The sequence below is a fragment of the Ranitomeya imitator genome, chromosome 1 (genome assembly GCF_032444005.1).
Source record: "Ranitomeya imitator isolate aRanImi1 chromosome 1, aRanImi1.pri, whole genome shotgun sequence".
NCBI classification, from domain to species: domain Eukaryota; kingdom Metazoa; phylum Chordata; class Amphibia; order Anura; family Dendrobatidae; genus Ranitomeya; species Ranitomeya imitator.
Genome location: NC_091282.1, coordinates 344,681,546 through 344,697,028, shown reverse-complemented (window position 1 = coordinate 344,697,028; position 15,483 = coordinate 344,681,546). Strand labels below are relative to the sequence as shown.

The 15,483-nt window shown below is 46.6% G+C and overlaps 1 protein-coding gene across 1 annotated transcript in view; it reads right to left on the bottom strand.

The window, feature by feature from the left end:
• Positions 1–15,483, bottom strand: part of DDX54 (DEAD-box helicase 54) — a 48,522-nt gene that overhangs the window by 31,854 nt on the left and 1,185 nt on the right. Inside the window, exons 2-5 of the mRNA XM_069759870.1 lie at positions 1,127–1,241; positions 662–732; positions 384–572; positions 212–261 (exon numbers count right to left, since the gene is read on the bottom strand). Coding sequence (XP_069615971.1) covers positions 212–261; positions 384–572; positions 662–732; positions 1,127–1,241 — 425 coding nt within the window. The remainder of the gene's footprint in view (positions 1–211; positions 262–383; positions 573–661; positions 733–1,126; positions 1,242–15,483) is intronic.

Here is a 15,483-nt window from a genome sequence, read left to right as displayed (position 1 = left end):
CAGAAATACTAAGATCATCCATCAGAAGTCTGCACATGTAAGCACTATGGTCATCTTAAGGCCACTTTTGTGGGAAGCCAATAAAACTAATTGCTGGCCATACAAATAGTTATAGGCATGGTTATTTTAATAAAGAAATAACATTGTCAGATGATCTGTTTAATTTTTATGATCAGTATTTGCAAATCCAAAAAGAAAGCTGCCAACTCACCTGTCTCCACCCAAAATAAGGGCAGTCTTCAAGCCAGTAAATTTTCCAAGCTGGTAGAGAAGAAAGTTATCATTAGACACATGAATAGAGCAGCATCAGAATATAGTCCAGTAAGAAATAAAGTAAAACTTAACAGTGAAATAGGTAAGTGAGGAGCTGTGGCATTGTGTACCTCTTTAGTGAATTTGAGCGTCTGCAGGGCAAGCTCTCTTGTCGGTGACAAGATGAGCCCACGAACTCCAGTTTGTGCACTGTGAGCCTTGAGCTTCTCAAACATTGGGATCAAGAAGCAGGCGGTCTTCCCACTGCCAGTCCTAGCCATAGCAACCACATCTTTGCCATCCAGAATAACTGGAATTACCTAACAAAGAATGATCTGTCCTATTACAATTTGGTTTTGCAGGGTTTCAATGTTTACAGCACTATGGAAGCAGATTCTGGCACACTCACCTTTCTCTGGATGGGTGTCGGTACCTTGTAACCTTTCTTCATCACTCCTTTAAAGACAGGATAGCTAAGACCTAAAAATGAATGAATACAATAGATGAGATTGTGGATTGTAAGCTCTCACGAGCAGGGTCGTCTTGTGTTGCTTTAATTATTGTATTGTTAACATTGTTACTTATGACTGTTGTGATTGAAGCTGTTAAACTGTAAAGCGCTGCGGAATATGTTGGCGCTATATAAAGATTATTTTTATTATTATGAGATGATACTAAAAGCATACAAAAAAAGAGCACATTCACGTGCACATGTGGGCAAAAATATCTCAATGGCAAAGTGTTACATTGTAGTGAACTGGATTTAAAGGGTTTATTTATCCTTTGGAAAGGTCATCAATATAAGATCAGTGGGAGTCTGACATCTGAAACCCCACTGATTAGTTACCGAAACAGAACACTTGAAGTGACATACCCATAGACTGGAAACCTCCAGATTTCTTTTTCTTCTTGTTTTGTGCTCGGACCAGCTGTCTTGTATCCAACTCTGTGTCTGAGCCAGCATCTGCTGCTGGAAATGATGGAAGATGCTGCAAAAGGTAAAATAACACATTTAAGACAAATGAAAAACAGTCCTCAAAGAAGTGGGCACCAATAAATAATTGGGCACGTTCTTGGAATTGGCCTCATATTATGGCTCAGTGCTCTACAGTTCCAAAACAGAGCTCCAATACAGTTACACGGCCTCCCTATACTATTAGGAAAAAACACCATCACATGCAGTATTGCAGAGGTACTCTCCTCTAGAAGCAGTGACAGCTGCATGGGGCTCCAGGTGCTGACATTAAGCCATATGCATGAGGCCTTCAAGGGAACCGGTCATGAGATTCAAACTATGGGGAGCATGAATCAGACACTAGGTGTTATTACACCCAGGTATGTTTCACCCTGTAATTCTTTAGCCTGTCAGTGAAATCATACTTTGGAAAGCCAGCTGTGGATAATATATCTTGGATGACAAGTCTGAGGTGTGTTCTAAGTAGGGTTCTACCTGCCCCGTTTCCCTAGATTGACAGTTCTATATGTGTGTATGCGGAAAGGAGAAATCTGTCAGGGACCCATGGGGAGTGGGGTGTTGATAATGCCATGGATCTTCCTTGAACTAGCCATCCGCTGCACAGTCTCTGGCCAGCTTTTCAAAGTATGTTTTCTCTGAAATGATACAGCGCTACAAAATAAAACATACGTGGCTGCAATATGGCAGCCAGCGTGTTATACCTGCTGTCTGTGGTTCAGGCAGCAATAAATCAGATGAAAGGTTCCCTTTAATTTGTTTTGTAATTACAAATTATGTGATCTATATCACACATAATGGACAACTGCCACTTCAGTACATGTTTACATGTGGCAAATATGCTGCGCATTCCTGTGAGCTTGATTGTGGTTAAAAGGAGACCATAGATATGCCTAAGTACACGGTGCTCCGGAGAGGTCACCTGCCTAAGTACACGGTGCTCCGGAGAGGTCACCTGCCTAAGTACACGGTGCTCCGGAGAGGTCACCTGCCTAAGTACACGGTGCTCCGGAGAGGTCACCTGCCTAAGTACACGGTGCTCCGGAGAGGTCACCTGCCTAAGTACACTGTTATCCGGAGAGGTCACCTGCCTAAGTACACGGTGATCCGGAGAGGTCACCTGCCTAAGTACACGGTGATCCGGAGAGGTCACCTGCCTAAGTACACGGTGCTCCGGAGAGGTCACCTGCCTAAGTACACGGTGCTCCGGAGAGGTCACCTGCCTAAGTACACGGTGCTCCGGAGAGGTCACCTGCCTAAGTACACGGTGATCCGGAGAGGTCACCTGCCTAAGTACACGGTGATCCGGAGAGGTCACCTGCCTAAGTGCACGGTGATCCGGAGAGGTCACCTGCCTAAGTGCACGGTGATCCGGAGAGGTCACCTGCCTAAGTGCACGGTGATCCGGAGAGGTCACCTGCCTAAGTGCACAGTGATCCGGAGAGGTCACCTGCCTAAGTGCACGGTGATCCGGAGAGGTCACCTGCCTAAGTGCACGGTGATCCGGAGAGGTCACCTGCCTAAGTGCACGGTGATCCGGAGAGGTCACCTGCCTAAGTACACGGTGATCCGGAGAGGTCACCTGCCTAAGTACACGGTGATCCGGAGAGGTCACCTGCCTAAGTACACGGTGATCCGGAGAGGTCACCTGCCTAAGTACACGGTGATCCGGAGAGGTCACCTGCCTAAGTACACGGTGAACCGGAGAGGTCACCTGCCTAAGTACACGGTGATCCGGAGAGGTCACCTGCCTAAGTACACGGTGATCCGGAGAGGTCACCTGCCTAAGTACACGGTGATCCGGAGAGGTCACCTGCCTAAGTACACGGTGATCCGGAGAGGTCACCTGCCTAAGTACACGGTGATCCGGAGAGGTCACCTGCCTAAGTACACGGTGATCCGGAGAGGTCACCTGCCTAAGTACACGGTGATCCGGAGAGGTCACCTGCCTAAGTACACGGTGAACCGGAGAGGTCACCTGCCTAAGTACACGGTGATCCGGAGAGGTCACCTGCCTAAGTACACGGTGATCCGGAGAGGTGACCTGCCTAAGTACACGGTGATCCGGAGAGGTCACCTGCCTAAGTACACGGTGATCCGGAGAGGTCACCTGCCTAAGTACACGGTGATCCGGAGAGGTCACCTGCCTAAGTACACGATGATCCGGAGAGGTCACCTGCCTAAGTACATGGTGATCCGGAGAGGTCACCTGCCTAAGTACACGGTGATCCGGAGAGGTCACCTGCCTAGTACACAGGTGATCCGGAGAGGTCATCTGCATAAGTACACGGTGATCCGGAGAGGTCATCTGCACAAATACAAGGTGACCGGAGAGGTCATCTGCATAAGTACACAGTGATCCGGAGATGTGATCTGTATAAGTTTATGGTGATCAGGAGGAGGTCATCCACTGTCCGCATTTCTTCTCTCTATATAAAAATTAATTTCAATAATTTGTTGAAATTTCATTGAATCCATCTTCCGTCTACCCATGAAGCACGGTGGCGCAGTGGTTAGCACAGCAGCCTTGCAGCGCTGGAGTCCTGGGTTCAAACCCCACCAAGGACAACATCTGCAAAGAGTTTGTATGTTCTCTCCGTGTTTGCGTGGGTTTCCTTTGGGCACTCCGGTTTCCTCCCACATTCCAAAGACATACTGATAGGGAATTTAGATTGTGAGCCCCATCGGGGACAGCAATGATAATGTGTGCAAAATGTAAAGCGCTGCGGAATATGTTAGCGCTATATAAAAATAAAGATTATTATTATTTATAAAATGTTCCCCGTGCCATTGGCTGCAACACAACCCCAAAACATGATTGCTCCACTCCCAGCTAAATCCCCTTTTTTTTTTCTTTTTTAACCCCTTTCTGACATCGGACGTACTATCCCGTCCATGTGGGGTGGGCCTCTATGACCATGGACGGGATAGTACGTCCAGCGCGTCACGGACCGCCCCCGGCACATTAACCCCTGGCACACCGCGATCAAAGATGATCGCGATGTGCCGGCGGTGCAGGGAAGCACCGCGCAGGGAGGGGGCTCCCTGCGGGCTTCCCTGAGCCCCCCGCAGCAACGCGATGTGATCGCGTTGCTGCGAGGGTCTTACCTCCCTCCCTCCCTGCTCGAGCCCCGGATCCAAGATGGCCGCGGATCCGGGTCCTGCAGGGAGGGAGGTGGCTTCACAGAGCCTGCTCAGAGCAGGCACTGTGAAGCAGCCTGCACTGCTCTCAGATCGGTGATCTGACAGAGTGCTGTGCACACTGTCAGATCACTGATCTGTGATGTACCCCCCTGGACAAAGTAAAAAAAAAAATTTTCAAATGTGTAAAAAAAATAAAAAAAAATATTCCAAAATAATGAAAAAAATAAAAAAATATTATTCCCATAAATACATTTCTTTATCTAAATAAAAAAAACAAAACAATAAAAGTACACATATTTAGTATCGCCGCGTCCGTAACGGCCCGATCTATAAAACTGGCCCACTAGTTAACCCCTTCAGTAAACACCGTAAGAAAAAAAAAAAACGAGGCAAAAAACAACGCTTTATTATCATACCGCCGAACAAAAAGTGGAATAACACGCGATCAAAAAGACAGATATAAATAACCATCGTACCGCTGAAAACGTCATCTTGTCCCGCAAAAAACGAGCCACCATACAGCATCATCAGCAAAAAAATAAAAAAGTTATAGTCCTGAGAATAAAGCGATGCCAAAATAATTATTTTTTCTATAAAATAGTTTTTATCGTATAAAAGCGCCAAAACATAAAAAAATGATATAAATGAGGTGTCGCTGTAATCGTACTGACCCGAAGAATAAAACTGCTTTATCAATTTTACCAAACGTGGAACGGTATAAACGCCTCCCCCAAAAGAAATTTATGAATAGCTGGTTTTTGGTCATTCTGCCTCACAAAAATCGGAATAAAAAGCGATCAAAAAATGTCACGTGCCCGAAAATGTTACCAATAAAAACGTCAACTCGTCCCGCAAAAAACAAGACCTCACATGACTCTGTGGACCAAAATATAGAAAAATTATAGCTCTCAAAATGTGGTAACGCAAAAAATATTTTTTGCAATAAAAAGCGTCTTTCAGTGTGTGACGGCTGCCAATCATAAAAATCCGCTAAAAAACCCGCTATAAAAGTAAATCAAACCCCCCTTCATCACCCCCTTAGTTAGGGAAAAATTAAAAAAATGTATTTATTTCCATTTTCCCATTAGGGCTAGGGTTAGAGTTAGGGCTAGGGCTAGGGTTAGAGTTAGGGCTAGGGTTAGGGCTAGGGTTAGGGCTAGGGTTAGGGTTAGGGCTAGGGTTAGGGCTACAGTTTGGGTTGGGGCTAAAGTTACAGTTAGGGTTTAGATTACATTTACGGTTGGGAATAGGGTTGGGATTAGGGTTAGGGGTGTGTCTGGGTTAGACGTGTGGTTAGGGTTACTGTTGGGATTAGGGTTAGGGATGTGTTTGGATTAGGGTTTCAGTTATAATTGTGGGGTTTCCACTGTTTAGGCACATCAGGGGCTCTCCAAACGCGACATGGCGTCCGATCTCAATTCCAGCCAATTCTGCGTTGAAAAAGTAAAACAGTGCTTCTTCCCTTCCGAGCTCTCCCGTGTGCCCAAACAGGGGTTTACCCCAACATATGGGGTATCAGCGTACTCAGGACAAATAGGACAACAACTTTTGGGGTCCAATTTCTCCTCTTACCCTTGGGAAAATACAAAACTCGGGGCTAAAACATATTTTTTGTGGGAAAAAAAAAGATTTTTTATTTTCACGGCTCTGCGTTATAAACTGTAGTGAAACACTTGGGGGTTCAAAGTTCTCACAACACATCTAGATTAGTTCCCAGGGGGGTCTAGTTTCCAATATGGGGTCACTTGTGGGGGGTTTCTACTGTTTAGGTACATTAGGGGTTCTGCAAACGCAATGTGACGTCTGCAGACCATTCCATCTAAGTCTGCATTCCAAATGGCGCTCCTTCCCTTCCGAGCTCTGCCATGCGCTCAAACGGTGGTTTCCCCCAACATACAGGGTATCAGCGTACTCAGGACAAATTGGACAACAACTTTTGGGGTCGAATTTCTCCTCTTACCCTCGGGAAAATACAAAAGGGGGGGCTAAAAAATAATTTTGGGGGGAAAGATTTTTTTTTTTAATTTTCACGGCTCTGCGTTACAAACTGTAGTGAAACACTTGGGGGTTCAAAGCTATCACAACACATCTAGATGAGTTCCTTAGGGGGTCTAGTTTCCAAAATGGTGTCACTTGTGGGAGGTTTCTACTGTTTAGGTACATTAGGGGCTCTGCAAATGCAATGTGACACCTGCAGACCATTCCATCTAAGTCCTCATTCCAAATGGAGCTCCTTCCCTTCCGAGCCCTCCCATACGCCCAAACAGTGGTTCCCCCCCACATATGGGGTATCAGCGCACTCAGGACAAATTGGACAACAAATTGTGGGGTCGAATTTCTCCTCTTACCCTCGGGAAAATACAAAACTGGGGGCTAAAAAATAATTTTGGGGGGAAAGATTTTTTTTTTTAATTTTTACGGCTCTGCGTTACAAACTGTACTGAAACACTTGGGGGTTCAAAGCTATCACAACACATCTAGATGAGTTCCTTAGGGGGTCTAGTTTCCAAAATGGTGTCACTTGTGGGAGGTTTCTACTGTTTAGGTACATTAGGGGCTCTGCAAATGCAATGTGACACCTGCAGACCATTCCATCTAAGTCCTCATTCCAAATGGAGCTCCTTCCCTTCCGAGCCCTCCCATACGCCCAAACAGTGGTTCCCCCCCACATATGGGGTATCAGCGCACTCAGGACAAATTGGACAACAAATTGTGGGGTCGAATTTCTCCTGTTACCCTTGGGAAAATACAAAACTGGGGGCTAAAAATAATTTTTGTGGGAAAAAATTTTTGTTTTATTTTTACGGCTCTCCATTATAAACTTCTGTGAAGCCCTTGGTGGGTCAAAGCGCTCAGCACACATCTAGATAAGTTCCTAAGGGGGTCTACTTTCCAAAATTGTGTCACTTGTGGGGGGTTTCTACTGTTTAGGTACATTAGGGGCTCTGCAAACGCAATGTGACACCTGCAGACCATTCCATCTAAGTCTGCATTCAAATGGCACTCCTTCCCTTCTGAGCCCTCCCATGTGCCCAAACAGTGGTTCCCCCCACATTTGGTGTATCATCGCACTCAGGACAAATTGGGCAACAAATTTTGGGGTCCAATTTCTCCTGTTACCCTCAGGAAAATACAAAACTGGGGGCTAAAAAAATAATTTTTGTGGGAAAAAAATTTTGTTTTATTTTTACGGCTCTGCATTATAAACTTCTGTGAAGCACTTGGTGGGTCAAAGTGCTCACCACACCTCTAGATAAGTTCCTTAGGGGGTCTACTTTCCAAAATGGTGTCATTTGTGGGGGGTTTCAATGTTTAGGCACATCAGTGGCTCTTCAAACGCAACATGGCGTTCTATCTCAATTCCTGTCAATTTTGCTTTGAAAAGTCAAACGGCGCTCCTTCCCTTCCGAGCTCTCCCATCCGCCCAAACAGTGGTTTACCCCCACATATGGGGTATCAGCGTACTCAGGACAAATTGTACAACAACTTTTGGGGTCCAATTTCTTCTCTTACCCTTGGGAAAATAAAAAATTGGGGGCGAAAATATAATTTTTGTGAAAAAATATGATTTTTTATTTTTACGGTTCTACATTATAAACTTCTGTGAAGCACTTGGTGGGTCAAAGTGCTCACCACACCTCTAGATAAGTTCCTTAGGGGGTCTACTTTCCAAAATGGTGTCACTTGTTGAGGGTTTCAATGTTTAGCCACATCAGGGGCTCTCCAAACGAAACATGGCATCCCATCTCAATTCCAGTCAATTTTGCATTGAAAAGTCAAATGGCACTCCTTCGCTTCCGAGCTCTGCCATGCGCCCAAACAGTGGTTTACCCCCACATGTGGGGTATTGGCATACTCAGGACAAATTGTACAACAATGTTTGGGGTCCATTTTCTCCTGTTACCCTTGGTAAAATAAAACAAATTGGAGCTGAATTAAATTTTTTGTGAAAAAAAGTTAAATGTTCATTTTTATTTAAACATTCAAAAAATTCCTGTGAAGCACCAGAAGGGTTAATAAACTTCTTGAATATGGTTTTGAGCACCTTGAGGGGTGTAGTTTTTAGAATGGTGTCACACTTGGGTATTTTCTATCATATAGACCCCTCAAAATGACTTCAAATGAGATGTGGTCCCTAAAATAAAATGGTGTTGTAGAAATGAGAAATTGCTGGTCAACTTTTAACCCTTATAACTCCCTAACAAAAAAAAATTTTGGTTCCAAAATTGTGCTGATGTAAAGTAGACATGTGGGAAATGTTACTTATTAAGTATTTTGTGTGACATATCTCTGTGATTTAATTGCATAAAAATTCAAAGTTGGAAAATTGCGAAATTTTCATAATTTTCGCCAAATTTCCGTTTTTTTCACAAATAAACGCAGGTACTATCAAAGAATTTTTACCATTGTCATGAAGTACAATATGTCACGAGAAAACAATGTCAGAATCACCAGGATCCATTGAAGCGTTCCAGAGTTATAACCTCATAAAGGGACAGTGGTCAGAATTGTAAAAATTGGCCTGGTCATTAACGTGCAAACCACCCTTGGGGGTAAAGGGGTTAAATGGCGTCATTTTCCGAGACCTGTAGTGTTTCCATTTTTCGTGATCTGGGGCTGGTTGAAAGCGTTTTATTTGCGTGCCGAGCTGACTTTAATTATTGATACCATTTTGGTGTAGATACGATCTTTTGATCAACCGTTTTATTGAAATGTAGTGGCGACCAAAAAACCGTAATTCTGACTTTTTGAATATTTTTCTCGTTACACCGTTTAGTGATCTGGTTAATTCTTTTTTTTATATTGATAGATCGGGCGATTCTGAGAGCGGCGATACCAAATATGTGTATATTTGATTTTTTTATTGTTTTATTTTGAAGGGGGCGAAAGGGGAGTGATTTGAATTTCTATATTTTTTATTTTTAAAAACTTTTTTTTTTACTTTTTGCATTCTTCTATAGTCTCCATGGGAGACTAAAAGCTGCAGTATTCGATCGCCTCTGCTATACACAGGTGATGGTCAGATCGCCTGTGTAGCAGAAATGCTCATTTGCCACGAGAGCTGACCCACGGGGTGGCGCTCATAGCAATCCGATAATGACAACCATAGAGGTCTTCTTCAGACCTCTGGTTGCCGACCCATCGGTGACCTGTAATCCTGTGACGGGGTCACCGATGGGCGGGATTTACGATGCACTAAGCGCGAGTTAAATGCTGCTGTCAGAAACTGACAGTGACTTTTAAATAGTTAACAGCCATAGGTGGATCGCGATTCCACCCGCAGCTGTTGCGGGCACGTCAGCTGTATCAGCTGTCGTGCCCGGAAAGGTGTGGGCTCAGCAACGGAACACGCACCAAACAGGGGGAGTCCGGCATTGACGTACTATTATACCCGATGTCGGAAAGGGGTTAACGGTTGGCGAGATGTTCTATTCTTGAAATTTTGTGCCCTTTTTTCTCCCCACATACGGTACTTTTAATCATTGTGGCCAAAGAGTTCTATTTTAACCTCAACAGTCCACATGACCAAAAATGCATCAGGCCTGTTTAGATGTTCTTTTGCATGTTTCTGACACTGAATTTTATGGTGAGGATGCTGGAGAGGTTTTCTTCTGATAACTCTTCCATGAAGGCCATATTTGTACAAGTATCTCTGAGCAGTAGAACAATGTACCACAACTGCAAAGTCTGCAAAATCTGTCTGAAGGTCTTTTGAAGTCAAGCAGTGGTTCTGATTTGCCTCTCTAGCAATCCAACGAGCAGCCCTCTCTGAAACTTTGTTTGGTCTTCCAGACCTTATCTTGACCTCCACTGTTCCTGTTAACTGCCATTTCTTAGGGTATGTGCACACGTTCAGGTTTTTCGCGTTTTTTCCGCTTTTTTTCGCGATAAAAACGCATTAGAAACTGCAGACATATGCATACTATCATTTAGAATGCATTCTGCAATTTTTGTGCACATGATGCGTTTTTTTTCCGCAAAAACACCCACTGTGACACGTTTATATGTGGAGTGTGTTCTTCTGGGGACAGGACACCCACTGTGACACATTTATATGTGGAGCGTGTTCCTGAGGACAGGACACCCACTGTGACACGTTTATATGTGGAGTGTGTTCCTCTGTGGACAGGACACCCACTGTGACACGTTTATATGTGGAGTGTGTTCTTCTGTGGACAGGACACCCACTGTGACACGTTTATATGTGGAGCGTGTTGCTCTGAGGACAGGACACCCACTGTGACACGTTTACATGTGGAGTGTGTTCTTCTGTGGACAGGACACACACTGTGACACGTTTATATGTGGAGCGTGTTCCTCTGTGGACAGGACACCCGCTGTGACACGTTTATATGTGGAGCGTGTTGCTCTGTGGACAGGACACCCGCTGTGACACGTTTATATGTGGAGCGTGTTGCTCTGTGGACAGGACACACACTGTGACACGTTTATATGTGGAGCGTGTTCCTCTGGGCACAGGACACACACTGTGACACGTTTATATGTGGAGCGTGTTCCTCTGGGGACAGGACACACACTGTGACACGTTTATATGTGGAGCGTGTTGCTCTGTGGACAGGACACACACTGTGACACGTTTATATGTGGAGCGTGTTGCTCTGTGGACAGGACACACACTGTGACACGTTTATATGTGGAGCGTGTTGCTCTGTGGACAGGACACACACTGTGACACGTTTATATGTGGAGCGTGTTGCTCTGTGGACAGGACACACACTGTGACACGTTTATATGTGGAGCGTGTTGCTCTGTGGACAGGACACACACTGTGACACGTTTATATGTGGAGCGTGTTGCTCTGTGGACAGGACACACACTGTGACGTTTATATGTGGAGCGTGTTCCTCTGGGGACAGGACACACACTGTGACACGTTTATATGTGGAGCGTGTTCCTCTGGGGACAGGACACACACTGTGACACGTTCATATGTGGAGCGTGTTGCTCTGTGGACAGGACACACACTGTGACACGTTTATATGTGGAGCGTGTTGCTCTGTGGACAGGACACACACTGTGACACGTTTATATGTGGAGCGTGTTGCTCTGTGGACAGGACACACACTGTGACACGTTTATATGTGGAGCGTGTTGCTCTGTGGACAGGACACACACTGTGACACGTTTATATGTGGAGCGTGTTGCTCTGTGGACAGGACACACACTGTGACACGTTTATATGTGGAGCGTGTTGCTCTGTGGACAGGACACCCGCTGTGACACGTTTATATGTGGAGCGTGTTCCTCTGTGGACAGGACACCCACTGTGACACGTTTATATGTGGAGCGTGTTGCTCTGTGGACAGGACACACACTGTGACACGTTTATATGTGGAGTGTGTTGCTCTGTGGACAGGACACCCGCTGTGACACGTTTATATGTGGAGTGTGTTGCTCTGTGGACAGGACACCCGCTGTGACACGTTTATATGTGGAGCGTGTTCCTCTGTGGACAGGACACCCACTGTGACACGTTTATATGTGGAGCGTGTTGCTCTGTGGACAGGACACACACTGTGACACGTTTATATGTGGAGCGTGTTGCTCTGTGGACAGGACACACACTGTGACACGTTTATATGTGGAGCGTGTTCCTCTGTGGACAGGACACCCACTGTGACACGTTTATATGTGGAGCGTGTTGCTCTGTGGACAGGACACACACTGTGACACGTTTATATGTGGAGCGTGTTGCTCTGTGGACAGGACACACACTGTGACACGTTTATATGTGGAGCGTGTTGCTCTGTGGACAGGACACACACTGTGACACGTTTATATGTGGAGCGTGTTGCTCTGTGGACAGGACACCCGCTGTGACACGTTTATATGTGGAGCGTGTTCCTCTGTGGACAGGACACCCACTGTGACACGTTTATATGTGGAGCGTGTTGCTCTGTGGACAGGACACCCGCTGTGACACGTTTATATGTGGAGCGTGTTGCTCTGTGGACAGGACACCCGCTGTGACACGTTTATATGTGGAGCGTGTTGCTCTGTGGACAGGACACCCGCTGTGACACGTTTATATGTGGAGCGTGTTCCTCTGTGGACAGGACACACACTGTGACACGTTTATATGTGGAGCGTGTTGCTCTGTGGACAGGACACACACTGTGACACGTTTATATGTGGAGCGTGTTGCTCTGTGGACAGGACACACACTGTGACATGTTTATATGTGGAGCGTGTTGCTCTGTGGACAGGACACCCGCTGTGACACGTTTATATGTGGAGCGTGTTCCTCTGTGGACAGGACACCCGCTGTGACACGTTTATATGTGGAGCGTGTTCCTCTGTGGACAGGACACCCGCTGTGACACGTTTATATGTGGAGCGTGTTGCTCTGTGGACAGGACACCCGCTGTGACACGTTTATATGTGGAGCGTGTTGCTCTGTGGACAGGACACCCGCTGTGACATGTTTATATGTGGAGCGTGTTCCTCTGTGGACAGGACACACACTGTGACACGTTTATATGTGGAGCGTGTTGCTCTGTGGACAGGACACACACTGTGACACGTTTATATGTGGAGCGTGTTGCTCTGTGGACAGGACACACACTGTGACACGTTTATATGTGGAGCGTGTTGCTCTGTGGACAGGACACACACTGTGACACGTTTATATGTGGAGCGTGTTGCTCTGTGGACAGGACACCCGCTGTGACACGTTTATATGTGGAGCGTGTTCCTCTGTGGACAGGACACCCGCTGTGACACGTTTATATGTGGAGCGTGTTGCTCTGTGGACAGGACACCCGCTGTGACACGTTTATATGTGGAGTGTGTTGCTCTGTGGACAGGACACCCGCTGTGACACGTTTATATGTGGAGCGTGTTGCTCTGTGGACAGGACACCCGCTGTGACACGTTTATATGTGGAGCGTGTTCCTCTGTGGACAGGACACCCGCTGTGACACGTTTATATGTGGAGCGTGTTCCTCTGTGGACAGGACACCCGCTGTGACACGTTTATATGTGGAGCGTGTTGCTCTGTGGACAGGACACCCGCTGTGACACGTTTATATGTGGAGCGTGTTGCTCTGTGGACAGGACACCCGCTGTGACACGTTTATATGTGGAGTGTGTTGCTCTGTGGACAGGACACCCGCTGTGACACGTTTATATGTGGAGCGTGTTGCTCTGTGGACAGGACACCCGCTGTGACACGTTTATATGTGGAGCGTGTTGCTCTGTGGACAGGACACCCACTGTGACACGTTTATATGTGGAGCGTGTTCCTCTGTGGACAGGACACCCGCTGTGACACGTTTATATGTGGAGCGTGTTGCTCTGTGGACAGGACACCCGCTGTGACACGTTTATATGTGGAGCGTGTTCCTCTGTGGACAGGACACACACTGTGACACGTTTATATGTGGAGCGTGTTGCTCTGTGGACAGGACACACACTGTGACACGTTTATATGTGGAGCGTGTTGCTCTGTGGACAGGACACACACTGTGACACGTTTATATGTGGAGCGTGTTGCTCTGTGGACAGGACACACACTGTGACACGTTTATATGTGGAGCGTGTTGCTCTGTGGACAGGACACCCGCTGTGACACGTTTATATGTGGAGCGTGTTCCTCTATGGACAGGACACCCACTGTGACACGTTTATATGTGGAGCGTGTTGCTCTGTGGACAGGACACACACTGTGACACGTTTATATGTGGAGCGTGTTGCTCTGTGGACAGGACACACACTGTGACACGTTTATATGTGGAGCGTGTTGCTCTGTGGACAGGACACACACTGTGACATGTTTATATGTGGAGCGTGTTGCTCTGTGGACAGGACACACACTGTGACACGTTTATATATGGAGCGTGTTGCTCTGTGGACAGGACACACACTGTGACACGTTTATATGTGGAGCGTGTTGCTCTGTGGACAGGACACACACTGTGACACGTTTATATGTGGAGCGTGTTGCTCTGTGGACAGGACACACACTGTGACATGTTTATATGTGGAGCGTGTTGCTCTGTGGACAGGACACCCACTGTGACACGTTTATATGTGGAGCGTGTTGCTCTGTGGACAGGACACACACTGTGACACGTTTATATGTGGAGTGTGTTGCTCTGTGGACAGGACACACACTGTGACACGTTTATATATGGAGCGTGTTGCTCTGTGGACAGGACACACACTGTGACACGTTTATATGTGGAGCGTGTTGCTCTGTGGACAGGACACACACTGTGACATGTTTATATGTGGAGCGTGTTGCTCTGTGGACAGGACACCCGCTGTGACACGTTTATATGTGGAGCGTGTTCCTCTGTGGACAGGACACACACTGTGACACGTTTATATGTGGAGCGTGTTGCTCTGTGGACAGGACACACACTGTGACACGTTTATATGTGGAGCGTGTTGCTCTGTGGACAGGACACACACTGTGACACGTTTATATGTGGAGCGTGTTGCTCTGTGGACAGGACACACACTGTGACACGTTTATATGTGGAGCGTGTTGCTCTGTGGACAGGACACACACTGTGACACGTTTATATGTGGAGCGTGTTGCTCTGTGGACAGGACACACACTGTGACACGTTTATATGTGGAGCGTGTTGCTCTGTGGACAGGACACACACTGTGACACGTTTATATGTGGAGCGTGTTGCTCTGTGGACAGGACACACACTGTGACACGTTTATATGTGGAGCGTGTTGCTCTGGGGACAGGACACACACTGTGACACGTTTATATGTGGAGTGTGTTGCTCTGTGGACAGGACACACACTGTGACACGTTTATATATGGAGCGTGTTGCTCTGTGGACAGGACACACACTGTGACACGTTTATATGTGGAGCGTGTTCCTCTGTGGACAGGACACCCACTGTGACACGTTTATATGTGGAGCGTGTTGCTCTGTGGACAGGACACACACTGTGACACGTTTATATGTGGAGTGTGTTCCTCTGGGGACAGGACACACACTGTGACACGTTTATATGTGGAGCGTGTTGCTCTGTGGACAGGACACACACTGTGACATGTTTATATGTGGAGCGTGTTGCTCTGTGGACAGGACACCCGCTGTGACACGTTTATATGTGGAGCGTGT